We start from the raw sequence: 13408 nt of genomic DNA, 5'->3' as shown, positions 1-13408 counted from the left end.
ACTGTTACTAACTACAGGGACCATTACTAATACTGCTACATTACTGTAGCTTTATTACCTCGTTTCTTTTCTCCCTGAAGGTTGGACTCTACAGAGAACCAGGTGGATGAGACTGTCTTTCTACTGGAGTCCTACATCTTCTCTACCAAGACCAAGTGAGAGGGAGGGAGGGAGGGAGAAACACAATGGACATGAAGTTGCATCAATAAAATATGTTTGGGTTTTCATATACCTGACTCAGTTGGTGCTTTTTTTGCCTGACGACAGACGTCGTTATTTCAGTTATATGTTAAACAATGTCTGCTAGTGTGAAAGTGTTTTTCTTTATACAATGAAGTAGTCTGAAATGCCAGAAAAAAGAAAAAAAAAGATAATAATGTAATAATATTTTGGTTTATGTGTATTTAGTTCATGTGTATGAATGATCCTATGTATGTATAAAAAACATGAAAGAAACTAAAATAACATTTGCAAAAACTTTAATTATCAACAGTTTTAATTTGACTCAGAAAAATGAACTGTACTGTAGAGAAAATGGGTGAAAAATCTAAAGTCATGATGACTTTCTGTAATATTAAAAAGAATCTAGTTTTGTAACAGCGTTTCATAGAAATACGAAATCAATATTCACATGATTATAAGTGATCCACATTATCAGTAGTGCATTTTTCATTCAAGCTTCCTTGAAGATGGAACTGCTTTTCATATAGCATTCAACATGTTGTACTAATTACAGGTTGATACCTGTACGCGTTTATCTACAGTAATATACAACTGATACTATCTGTGTCAAATAATATAACATTATACATTTGATACCTGACGGATATCATCTTATACAACATGGTACTATTACAGGTTGATACCTGTACGGTATCTACTTATACAACTGGGTACTAATTACAGAGTTGATACCTGTACTGTATCTACTTATACACATGGTACTAAATTACAGGTTGATACCTGTACGGTATCTACTTATGGTACTAATTACAGGTTGATACCTGTTACCGTGTTATTGAAAACAAGGTCTTCACATCTACTGTACTGGTATAATTCACAGGTTTGGGATTACCTTGTACAAGGTACTCCCCTGTTTGAAGTCTGCAGTCATTGAACATCATACCAAGTCACATTGCACCAGGAGTGTCAAACTCATTCCACGGAGGGCTGTGTGTCTGTAGGTTTTTTGTTTTGTCCATTCAATTAAGACCTAGACAACCTGTTGAGTGGAGTCCCTCACTAATTTGTGACCTTAATTCATCAATCAAGTACAAGGGTGGAGTGAACCTGCAGACACTCAGCCCTCCGTGGAATGAGTTTGACACGTGGTGTACAGCATTATTTCCTGTCTGGGACATCTCTGCAGAAAACTCCTGTTCACGTCCTTCCTGCTGTACGTTTCTAAACAGGTGTGTAACTACAGCCCTACAGCCATGGGTTCACCTGTWGAAACAGACAAGATGTTGGGGTGTCTGATGATAGATGCAGTCTGTGCCATGTGGTGTTAGGGGTTTTGACAGTTCACACACACACTGGGCGACGCTCATCTATACCGGCTGTGTGTTCTTTTTGTGGGGGCATGATTTAGAAGACAGGGAAGGCATCTGTTTTTATTGCTGGGGGGGCGGAGCTGTCTCTGTMCAGGTCGTTGCCATGGGGATGGGTACGAAGTGGACTCTGGTTGTCACAGATACTGTATCCATTGACTGACATCATGGCGGCGAGGTGCTCAGTCCTCCAGTTCCTCGTCCTTTATCTGTTTACGAGTGAAGAACCCCAGCTGGAGAAAGGAGGGATGAGAAGGAAGGAGTGAAACACAAACTTTTGATCTTTACCACAAAGGCAGAGGAAAAAGAAGTTATTGCAGWGTGAGGTACAGAGGTACTGTATGGTGAGGTGTGATTGGTGTACCTTCCACATTGCGAAGATGATGAGGGCCAATAGCAGAAGCCCTCCAATAATGCTACCTATCAAAATCCAGAGAGAAATGGGGATGGCCCGCCCCTTTAGTACCTCCAGCACCGTCTGACGGAGAGAAGATAAAAAAAGCTGATAGTAGAGACAGTCAGACAGATATTCATCACCCTATACCAGCTTCCTACTCTATCTGGATGTAAACGGACAGACAGACATATTCATCACCCTAACCAGCTTTTCCACTCTATCTGGATTCGTTAAACGGACAGACAGACATATTTCATCACCTATACAGCTTCCTACTCTTATCTGGATGTAAACGACAGACAGACATATTCATCACCCTATACCAGCTTCCTACTCTATCTTGGATGTAAACGACAGACAGACATATTCATCACCCAATACAGCTTCCTACTCTATCTGGATGTAAAACGACAGTCAGACATATTTCATCACCTATACCAGATTTCCTACTCATCTGGATGTAACCGACAGTCCTGACAGATATTCATCCACCCTATACCAGCTTCCTACTCTATCTGAATTAAACGACAATCTGACAGATATTCATCACCCTTACCAGCTTCCTACTCTATCTGATGTAAACGACAGACAGACATATCAAATTCACCCTTACACCAGCTTCCTCATCTGGATTGTAAATTGACAGACAGACATATTCATCACCCTATACCAGCTTCCTCTATCTGGATGTAAACAAACAGACAGACATATTCATCCACCGTATACCAGCTTCCTCTATCTGGATGTAAAACAACAAGACAGACAGATATTTCATCACCCGTATACCAGCTTCCTACTCTATCTGGATGTAAAATGACACCAAAGACATATTCAATCACCCTATACCAGCTTCCTACTCTATCTTGGATGTAAACGACAGACAGAATATTCATCACCCTATTACCAGCTTCCTACTCATTCTGGATGTAAACGACAGACAGAATATTTCATCAACCCTATACCAGCTTCCTACTCTATCTGATGTAAACGACAGGTCAGACATATTCTTCCGTCACCCTATACCAGCTTCCTACTCTATCTGGATGTAAACGACAGACAGATATTCATCACCCTATACCAGCTTCCTACTCTATCTTGATGTAAACGACAGACAGATATTCATCACCCCTATACCCAGCTTCCTACTCTATCTGGATTAAACAACAGACAGACATATGCATCACCCTATACCAGCTTCCTACTCTTCTGGATGTAAACGCACAGTCAGACATATTTCATCACCTATACCCAGCTTCCTATTATTCTGAATGTAAACGACAGTCTGACAGGATAATTCATCACCTATACCAGCTTCCTACTTCTATCTGATGTAAACGACAGTCTGACAGATATTCAATCACCCTATACCAAGCTTCCTACTCTATCTGGATTGTAAATGACAGTCAGACAGATATTTCATCACCTATACCAGCTTCCTACTCTATCTGAATGTAAAAACGGGACAATCTGACAGATATTTCATCACCCTTATACCAGCTTCTACTTCTATCTGGATGTAAACGACAGACAGAATATTCATTCACCCTTACACCAGCTTCCTCTATCTGGATGTAAACGACAGACAGACATATTCATCACCAACCAGCTTCCCTATCTGGATGTAAAAAACAGACAGACATATTCATCACCCTATACCAGCTTCCTTCCTATCTGATTAAACAACAGACCAGACAGATATTCATCACCCTATTACCAGCTTCCTACTCTATCTGGATGTTAAAATGACAAAAACAAAGACATATTCACACCCCTTATACAGCTTTCCTTACTCTATCTGGATGTTAAACGACAGTCAGACAGATATTCATCACCCTATACCAAGGCTTCGTCTATCTGGATGTAAATGAGAGAAACAGACATTATTCATCACCCCTATACCAGCTTCCTTACCTCTATCTGGATGTAAACGACAGTCAGACAGATATCATCACGATACCACTTCCTACTCTATCTGGATGTAACTGACGACAGAACATATTCAGCACCTATACCAGTTCCTCTATCTGGGATGTAACAACAGACAGACATATTCATCACCCTATACCAAGCTTCCTCTATCTGGATGTAAACGGGGACAGACAGACATATTTATCACCCTAGACCTGCTTCCACTCTATTCTGGATGTTAAAACGACCAGTCTGACATATTTCATCACCCTATTACCAGCTTCCTCATTCTGGCTGTAAAACAACAATACAGACACATATTGATCACCCTATACCAGCTTCCTACTCATCTTTGATTGTAAACGACAGTCAGGACAGCATATTCATCAACCCTATTACAGCTTCCTCTATCTGGATCGTAAACGGACCAACAGACATATTTCATCACCCCTATACCAGCTTTCCTACTCTATCTGGATTGTAAACGACAGTCTGACAGATATTCATTCACCCTATACCAGGCTTCCTCATCTGGATGTAAACGACAGAAAACAGACATATTCATAACCCTACACCAGCTTCCTCTATCTGGATGTAAACGACACAATGACCAGATATTCATCACCCTGTATTACCAGGCTTCCTACTCTATTCTTGGATGTTAAAACGACAGTCTGACAGATATTTCATGCACCCATACCAGCTTCCTACTCTATCTGGATGTAAACGACAGACAGACATATTTCATCCCCTATACCAGCTTCCTACTTTTTATCTGGAATTGTAAAAACAGTCTTGACATATTCATCACCCTTATAACCAGCTTCCACTCTATCGGATGTAAAACGACAGACAGACATATTCCATCACCCATATACCAGCTTCCTCTCTATCTGATGTAAACGACAGTCTGGACAGATATTCATCACCCTATACCAGGGTTCCTCTATCTGGATGTAAACGACAGACAGACAAGATATTCATCACCCTATTACCAGCTTCCTCTATCTGGATGTAAACGACAGTCAACAGTTATGGTCATCACCTATACCAGCTTCCTTACTCTATGCTGGGATGTAAACGACCAGTCAGGACAGTTATTCTCACCCTATACCAGCTTCCTACTCTATCTGGATGTAAACACAGTCTGACAAGATAATTCATCACCCTATACCAGTTTCCTCTAAATTCTGGATGTAAACGACAGACAGACAGATATTCAGGTCACCCCTATACCAGCTTCCTAGTCTTATCTGGATGAAACGACAGTCAGACAGTTATTCATCCACCCTATTACCAGCTTCCTACCTCTATCTGGATGTAATACGACAGTCAGGACAGTTATTCAATCACCCTATACCAGCCTTCCTACTCTATCTGGATTAGTTAAACGACCAGTCCAGATCAGATATATCAATCACCCTTATACCAGCCTCCTACTTCTATCTAGATGTAACGACAGGTCAGACAGAATTTCATCCACCCTATACCAGCTATACCTACTCAATCTGGATTGTAAACGGACAGTCAGGACAGTTATTCATCACCCTAAGGTACCAGCTTCCTACTCTATCTGCATGTAAAACGACAGTCAGACAGTTATTCATCACCCTTATACCAGCTTCCTACTTCTATCTGGATTGTAAACGACACACAGACAGTTATTTCATCACCCCTGATACCAGCTTACTATATCTGGGTGGATAAATGAGTCAGGCACAGACAAGGATAAACCAGTCCTTCCACTATTAGTGTTAACCATGCCGTATTCTTCTCACCTCCCTCCAGATGCGCCACTCCCAGAGTGACCAGGTTAAGATTCCTGAGCAGCCAGGTACGATAGGCACTCAACTATTCCTCCACCACCTTAAACTTAGCCTGGTGACAGAGACAACAAAGTCAGCAAGTGAGTGTTTTTATAGTTTAAGAGCTGTGTGGCGTTGTTGTGTGTGTGTGTGCGTGTGTGTGTGTGGGTGTCGTGTTGTGGTGTTTGTGTGTGTCGCTGTGGTTGTGTTGGTGTGTGTGTGTGTGTGTGTGTGTGTGTGTGTGCTGTGTGTGTTGTGTGTGTGAGAGAGAAACTTCAGTACCTGTTGAAGAAGTTGTCGTGGCCCTTGCGGGCTGACTCGTATGAGCGGTCTGTCCTCAGAATGCAGCTGCGTACCTCAACACCACCTCCACACACAGCCAGACCTGCTGCAGTTCTACAACCACCTGCAAACAGAAACATGTGTACATGTAAATTATACTATATAGCTAGTTAGGATTGTGATATGATCATCTTGTGTGTGTGTATTTTTGTGTGTGTGCATGTTGGTGCGTGCATCAGTGTGATATGTGTGTGACTCTTTCTCACCAGTAGGTTCAAGTCTGTTGCATGTCTTTCAGGATGTAGTGGTCGTTAGCTAACATCTACTCTGTCTTGTCACTTAGTCAGCTGGCATCGTTCACTGTCTACACTGCCAGTTCACCCACTGTCCCTGACCATCACAAAGGTCACAGTTCAGAACCAGAGAGATGTACAATAACCTGTGTTTATGTCCAACAGTAGTGAGGAGAGGGGTTAGTACTGTCACGTGTAAGAGAAGACCTCAGTAACAGCGCATGAAGATCTTCTCAGCTGCTACAAGAGGGCATGGCTCAGCCTCAACTCCAGGTTACTCACACTGTAAAGCCCAGGTTCTGCAGCTAACACACGAGAACACATTAGTGTCTGACATGTGTGTGTGTGTTGTTGTGTGTGTGTGTGTGTGTGTGTGTGTGTGTGGTGTGTGTGTGTGTGTGTGTTGTGTGTCGTGTGTGTGTGTGTGTGTGTGTGTGTGTGTGTGTGTGTGTGTGTGTGTGTTGTGTGTGTGTGTTGTGTGTGGTGAACAGTCTGTATGGGTGTATGTGTTGTGATTGTGCAGTAAGGGTATTAGGGAAACGGATATATTGTGTGCTTACCTTGAAGTGTGTGTAGAACTCTGGTCCTATTGGCCTCTGATATTGGTTCTGGTATAGGTGGTACCTACATAACGCGTTACAGATTGGAGTCACTTTCACAATAAAGGTATAGATACAGAGGAATGAGGAGAGAGACAGAGTAGAGTAGAGGAGAGAGATAGAAAGAGAGAGACTAAACCTCGTGATGAAGAGGTCACGGTTCGTACTGACCACAGTCTGTGAGCTGACACTGTTGTCTCCCCAACGTAAGCCTCCTCTCTCCACACTGTCATATGGGAACCAGATACCAGAGACTGTATGTGACAGACCACATGGACAAGACAAACACAGTACTTCTGTCTCTACTGTCGGATTATGACATGGCCCTATGTGAACAGACACATTGACAAGGACAAAACACACAGTACTTCTGTCTCTACTGTGGATTTAATGACTAGGCTTATGGACAGACACATGACAAGCAAATACACACAGTACTTCTGTCTCTACTGTAGGATTATGACTAGGGCTATGTTGACAGGGACCACATGGACAAGACAAACACACGTGACTTTCTGTCTCTCTGTAGGATTTTGATGACTAGGCTTTAGTGAACACGAACAGAGAAGAAACAAACACACAGTACTTCTGTCTCTACTGTAGGATTTATGACTAGGTCTTTGCGTGACAGACACATGACAGAGACAAAACCACACAAGTACTTCTGTCTCTCTACTGTAGGCATTATGACCTAGGGTTACGACGCGAATTCAGTGGAGGCTGAATTTCAGGTTAATTGTCTTAGAAGCTCCCAAATAGGATCCCTTTACATTTCCTCCATAGGATTATTAATGAGTTACCTTGGAACTGTGGAGTTTCATCTGCGACTTTACTGAGGCAGGCATACGCTGACAGCTGAAACTCAAACTCTAACATTAAGTGTCACCCTGACCGCATATAGGGAGAAATATTGAGGTGTGCGTGGATTGAGTTTGTGTGGTGTCATAGAACTAACACCCTGAGACGAAATATATAAAGCATCATGTAACAATTCAATAGGAAGATTTTTCCACATATTTGCTCACTGCCAGTGCGAGCACATGATAACTCGTCTTCGTCTTCGCATGAGCATGACCAGTTAATCTGTTTGATTTGTGTGCTCCGTTCGTGATTGTTGTCACTCACTCTCTTCAATGCTCGCAAAGTTACTGGATATTTGGAAGGGATACATGGGAAACACCGCTCTCTTGTCATGAGTGCAATCGTCGAATCCAGAGCATCCAGAACATGCCTTCAATAGGTCGTACACTGTCTGGGTGATGAGTATTGCAGGCAGTCTGGAATGAATCTGGTAGAGATCGATTTTCTTAGCTGCCAAACGATTGTGTGCTAGGTCCTTGCGACAGTGGGTCCGTGCATTATCATGCTTCTAAAGACTGAGGTGATTGAGCGCGGCACGATGGAAGACAATGGGGCCCTCAGGATCCTCGTCACAGTATTTCTGTGCATTCAAATTATTCATCCATAAAATGCAATTGTATTTGTTGTCCGTAGCTATGCCTATGCCATGACATAAACCTCACCGCCACCATGGGGCACTCTGTTACAACTATAACGTTACACAGCAACCATACGCGCAACAACGCCATAAGGTGTCTGACATCTCCTGTACAGCTGAAACCGGGATTCGATCCGGAAGAGCCACTTCTCAGCCAGCCAGTGGCCATTCAGGTGTGATGTCCATGGATGTTCGCCCACTGAGGGGAGTGGTAAGAGTCTTTGATTCAAACGTCTCCAGAACTGTAATCGAGGTCGAGAGACCAACTCTGTATGAGAGACGGCAGCAACACAAATCGTAGCTTCCTACATTGAGACGGGTTTCTGTGACAGTTTGTGCACGAAAATTCTGTGCAGTATGGTGCAAACCCACACGGTTTTCACATTGTCTGGGTGGCTGGTTCGATGACTGATCTCGCTTCGGTGAAAAGGCCGCAGATGAGGAGGTCCTGAGCTGGTGTTGGTTACACGTTGGTCTGCGATTGAATGAGCAGCACGCGTTGGACAAGCTTGGAAATTTCCTCTAAATAACAACGTTGGTAGGCAGCTTGTTGTAGAGTTGAAAGAAAACATTAAATTTCTTTGCGATACAGCCACTGGCTGACATCCCTCGCAGTCGTCAGCATGCCACAAATGTCACTACTCCCTCAATAAAGGTTGAGAACATCTCTGTGCGCATTAGTGTTGTTGACAAAACTAGTATTCTTTTAAGGAGATGGTCTTTTTATTTGTCCCCAGACACAATCTATAACGAAGGCCGCCACCGTTTGTAATGATCAATGCAGTTTAATCATCTTTTTGATATGCCACTTTTTGACCTGTTCAGGGGATATGGATCTGGTTTATCAGTCTTGGCTAAAGGAGATAATGCTCACTACAGGGATGCTAACCAAATTTGTGTTAATCAATCATTTTGTAGAATGAAATACGTTTTTTATAGTGTCGTATGGAACATTATCTGGTGATGCTTTTAGTTTCCTCATGACACTGGGACCATACTAACACTTTGCATGTTGTGTTTATTTTTTGTGTTCAGTGTATTAGAGGTGCCAGACAGACCAGACCCTTGGCAGTGCGCCGAGCGGCAACACAGCGATACGCTGACATTACAGGAATGGACTGTTGAACTGACGAGATGTACACTCAAATTTTCAACTGGGTATCCTCGTACCGCAGAGAGAGGGAGGGCGAGAGCGAGAAGATAGGGAATCGAGACATCGAAAGGGAGGGGCAGGAGAAAGGAAGGGGAGGAAGGACCACAGAATAACATTGTTCAGGTCAATGTTTGTAAATCTGTGGTGGTCTGTAGTGTGTCTGTGTCTGCTGCTGCTGTTGTGTGTGTGTGTGTGGTAGTGTGGTGATGTGTGTGTGTGGTAGATGTGTGTGTGTGTGTGTGTTGTGTGGTGTGTGATGTTGTGTGTTTTGTGTGTGTGTTGGTGCGGCGTGCTGTGCGTGCGTGCGTTGCGTGCCGTGCGTGCGTCGTCCTAGTGTGTGTGTGTGTGTGTGTGTGTGTGTTGTGTGTGTGTGTTGTGTGTGTGTGTGTTGTGTGTGTTGTGTGTGTTGTGTTGCTGTGCGTGCGGTTGCGTGCGGCATCTGATGTGTCGCTGTGTGTGTGTGTGTGTGGCTGTGGTTTCGTACCCGTATACTTCCGAGAGCTAGAGAAGTGGAGGTTGCGTGAGTTAGTGGCAGCCAAGCGATCAGGCTAACCATCTGGGTTCTAGGAACCGTCTCCAGTTCTGTTCTGCAGCTGAGGGAACTTCTACACGCCAGACTCTGCGAGGGCTACGGATCACAATAGGCTGTCGTCTCAGAGCTGTGATGTTTTATTAGAAATCTACATATCTATCTAGCAGTCAACACTGACTAAACTCATTAATAAAACAAACTTACACAACATTAATTACATTGAATACAACGGAACGCTAGTAATTGTTTGGCTTGATTGTGTGTGACTGGACAGAAAAAAGACGAGGAACATTTTGATCAGGTGTGTGGTGTTGTCTAATACGGTGGTGTCCATACATTGTGTGTGCACATGTGTTTGTGTGTGTGAGATTGTACCTTTGTCCCCAGAGATTGTCCATGATGAGCCTGCAGCACCAAGAGTCAGTGACACACACATCATCCTCACCAACAGTCTTTGAAGAACGCAATCTGGAGACATCAATGTGAAGTATTTGAAATGGTAATACTGTAGATACGTACAGTACAGTACATTACATCATCACAATTTGGCCAGGATGCTACGGCACCCCACACACACCCCACACACCACGCCCACCACACTGGACCGATCTTGAAGGTGGTGGGCCAGCCTTCGGTCAGCACTGCGGCGCTCGCTCTGTGTCGTTTGATCTTATAATGCGCAGGGAGAAGCTGATTGGAACGGATGTAGTCACGTCCTTTTTGTTTTACTATCACCAGACAGAGGACAAGACGCGGTTAGAGGTCAAATATAACAAGAATGTAAGTGTTTCAGCGATGTAGATTGTGTTGTCTGTCGGCTGGCTGAAAGGATGTGTGAAAATGTGTGTTTTCGGCAATGTGTGTGAACATATGGAAGGGCAGGATTGTGGGCACGTAGCGTGTAACATGTTGGTGTTGATGTGTCTTGTGTATCCAAAGCATGGCTACAGTTATGCGTGCTACTTTTAAAAAAAGGATTGAACCCACTATCCTGGCGTTGCAAGCACCATTGCTCTACCTCCAGCTGTAGCTCTGGTGTGTTGTCGTATCAACACATGGTAAGGTGCAGGTTGTGGCAGTACGGTCTGTCCATTTTGAACTCTGAACCCCCAGCTGTGAATGTCCTGCTGGTTCGCTTGTCGTCAAACAACCGCCCATACCACGTGTCAACTTTCTCTCATCCACATTGGCCACCTCTGACTAGCTCTGATGGAGCGAGGAGAGTAGGGAGTAGTTAGTGTATGATGAACAAATGGCTTATTAAAGTCTAATCAGGCGGACCTTCCACTGCCCTTCCTTATCATCCTCTCCCCCTATCTCTCCTCCCCCTTACTCTCTCCAGTCCCCTCCCCCTCCCTCTCTCCTCCCTGTCTCCCCTCCCTCAACCCACTCCCCTCCCTCTTCCCTTACCAAAACTGTTTGCGAGTTTCAGGGAGCGGGGACAGAGCCAGGAAGCAGGCTGTAGCGTTAGACAGGCCAGGGACTTCCCTCCCTCCTCTCTGACACGTCTTCTGGATGACGTTGATTGGAGTGGGGCTGGAAGGACAGACTCATGTTGATCTGGACTATTATTACGAGAACTGGAGAGAGGGGAGGGAGAATTGATCATTCAAATGATGGAACGATCACATCACGTTAAAAAAAATATACTCCACAGCAAGTCTGAACAATTTATCCCCTCCCCTCCTCTTCATTCCTCCACCTCCCCTCATCCCTCCTTTCTTACCTGAGTAGTACAGCCACTGCCCTGGCGCCCCACAAGCCAGGTCTAACAGACCATCTCCATCCAGGTCCAATCTTGGCACTCACACTGGCGCCCAAAAGATACTGCAGAGAGGGGGACAGGACGACCCATGCGATTACGCTACAGGGGAGAAGGAGAGGTGAGCAAGGAGCGTGGAGGAATTGAAGAGTCGAGGGAGGGATAAATTGTCAGACTTGGCTGTGGAGTATAATTTTTTTTTAACTGATGATGATCGTCAATCATTGAATGATCAATTCTCCCTCCCCTCTCTCCAGTTCTCGTAATATTAGTCCAGATTCAACATGGAGCGTCTGTCCTTCCAGCCCCCCCACTCCATCAGACTCATCCAAGAAAGACGTGTCAGAGAGGGGGAGGGAGTCTGCCTGGTCTCAACGCTACAGCCTGCTTCCCTGGGCTCTGTCGCCGCCCCCCTTTTTCCCCCTGGAAACTCACAGCAACAGTTTTGGTAAGGGAGAGGGAGGGAGTGACGGTGAGGGAGGGGAGAACAGGAGGGGAAGAGAGGGAGGGGAGGGGGACTGAGAGAGAGTAAGGGGGAGGGATGAGATGAGGGGAAGGAGATAGGAGGGAGGGAGTCCGCCTGTATAGATTTGATAGAATTTGTTATCAACACTAACATCCCCTTCTCCCTTCCTCCTCAGAGCCTTGTTCGGTGGGGGCCATGTGGATTGAGAGAAAGTTGACAGCGAGGGCGTTGTTTGACGACAAGCAACAGAGACAGTCACAGCTGGGGGTCAGAGTTCACACAGGGACAGCACGTCTGCACAACCTGCCCTTCCATGTGTTTTGAGTACGACACCACCACACCAGAGCTCAAGCTGGGTAGAGCATGGTGCTTGCAACGCCAGGATAGTGGTTCAATTGCCTTTTTTTAAAGCTATGACACGCATGACTGTAAGCCGCTTTTGGATACAACAAAAACACACAACCCAACATGTACACGCTACTGCCACAATCCTGCCCTTCCAGTATGTTCACACACAGTGCCGAAACACACATTGCACACCATCCTTTCACCCCACCGAACACACACAATCTACATTGCTGAAAACACTACATTCTGTTGATATTGGACCTCTAGAGACCCTTTGTACTCTGTTCTGTGATAGGACACAGGCTGACTTACATCCGTCCAATCAGCTTTCTCCCGCGCTTAAGATCTCAACGACACAGAGAGAGGCGGCCCAGTGCTGGACGAAAGGCTGCCCACCACCTTCAAGAGATCGGTCATGTGGTGTGGGTGTGTGTGGGTGTGTGTTGGGTGTGCTCGTAGCATCCTGGCCAATTGTATGATTGTAAATGGACTGTTACTGTACGTATCTACGTATTATCCATTTTCAAATACTGTAACATGATGTCTCCAGATTGTGGTTCTTCAAAAGACTGGTGTGAGGATGATGTGTGTGTCACTGATCTTGGTGCTGGCAGGCTCATATGGACATTCTCTGGGACAAGAGTACATCTCACACACACAAAACAACATGTGCACACACACATGTATGACACACACGTATAAGACACACACACAACCTGATCAAAATGTTCCTCTCTTTTTTTTGGTTCCAGTCAACACCACAATCAGCCAAAACACATTACTAGCGTTCCTGTTGTATTCATGTATTAATGTTG

At 44.6% G+C, this 13408-nt stretch overlaps 1 protein-coding gene and 1 long non-coding RNA gene across 2 annotated transcripts in view; one reads left to right on the top strand and one right to left on the bottom strand.

The window, feature by feature from the left end:
* Positions 1-229, top strand: part of LOC112071938 (DNA-directed RNA polymerase III subunit RPC3-like) — an 8171-nt gene extending 7942 nt beyond the window's left edge. Inside the window, 1 exon segment of the mRNA XM_070439568.1 lies at positions 81-229. Within this exon segment, the coding sequence (XP_070295669.1) occupies positions 81-159 (79 nt within the window). The 3' untranslated portion in view covers positions 160-229.
* The window catches only part of LOC112071939 (uncharacterized), a 3104-nt gene extending 801 nt beyond the window's left edge, over positions 1-2303 (bottom strand). Inside the window, exons 1-3 of the long non-coding RNA XR_011476013.1 lie at positions 2224-2303; positions 1915-2104; positions 1076-1783 (exon numbers count right to left, since the gene is read on the bottom strand). This is a non-coding gene — a long non-coding RNA (uncharacterized lncRNA). The remainder of the gene's footprint in view (positions 1-1075; positions 1784-1914; positions 2105-2223) is intronic.
* Positions 2304-13408: the final 11105 nt, after the last annotated feature.

Source organism: Salvelinus sp. IW2-2015, unplaced genomic scaffold, assembly GCF_002910315.2.
Source record: "Salvelinus sp. IW2-2015 unplaced genomic scaffold, ASM291031v2 Un_scaffold1776, whole genome shotgun sequence".
In the NCBI taxonomy this organism is placed as follows: Eukaryota; Metazoa; Chordata; class Actinopteri; order Salmoniformes; family Salmonidae; genus Salvelinus; species Salvelinus sp. IW2-2015.
The sequence above is the reverse complement of the archived record's forward strand: the minus strand, read 5'-3'. Positions and strand labels throughout refer to the sequence as shown.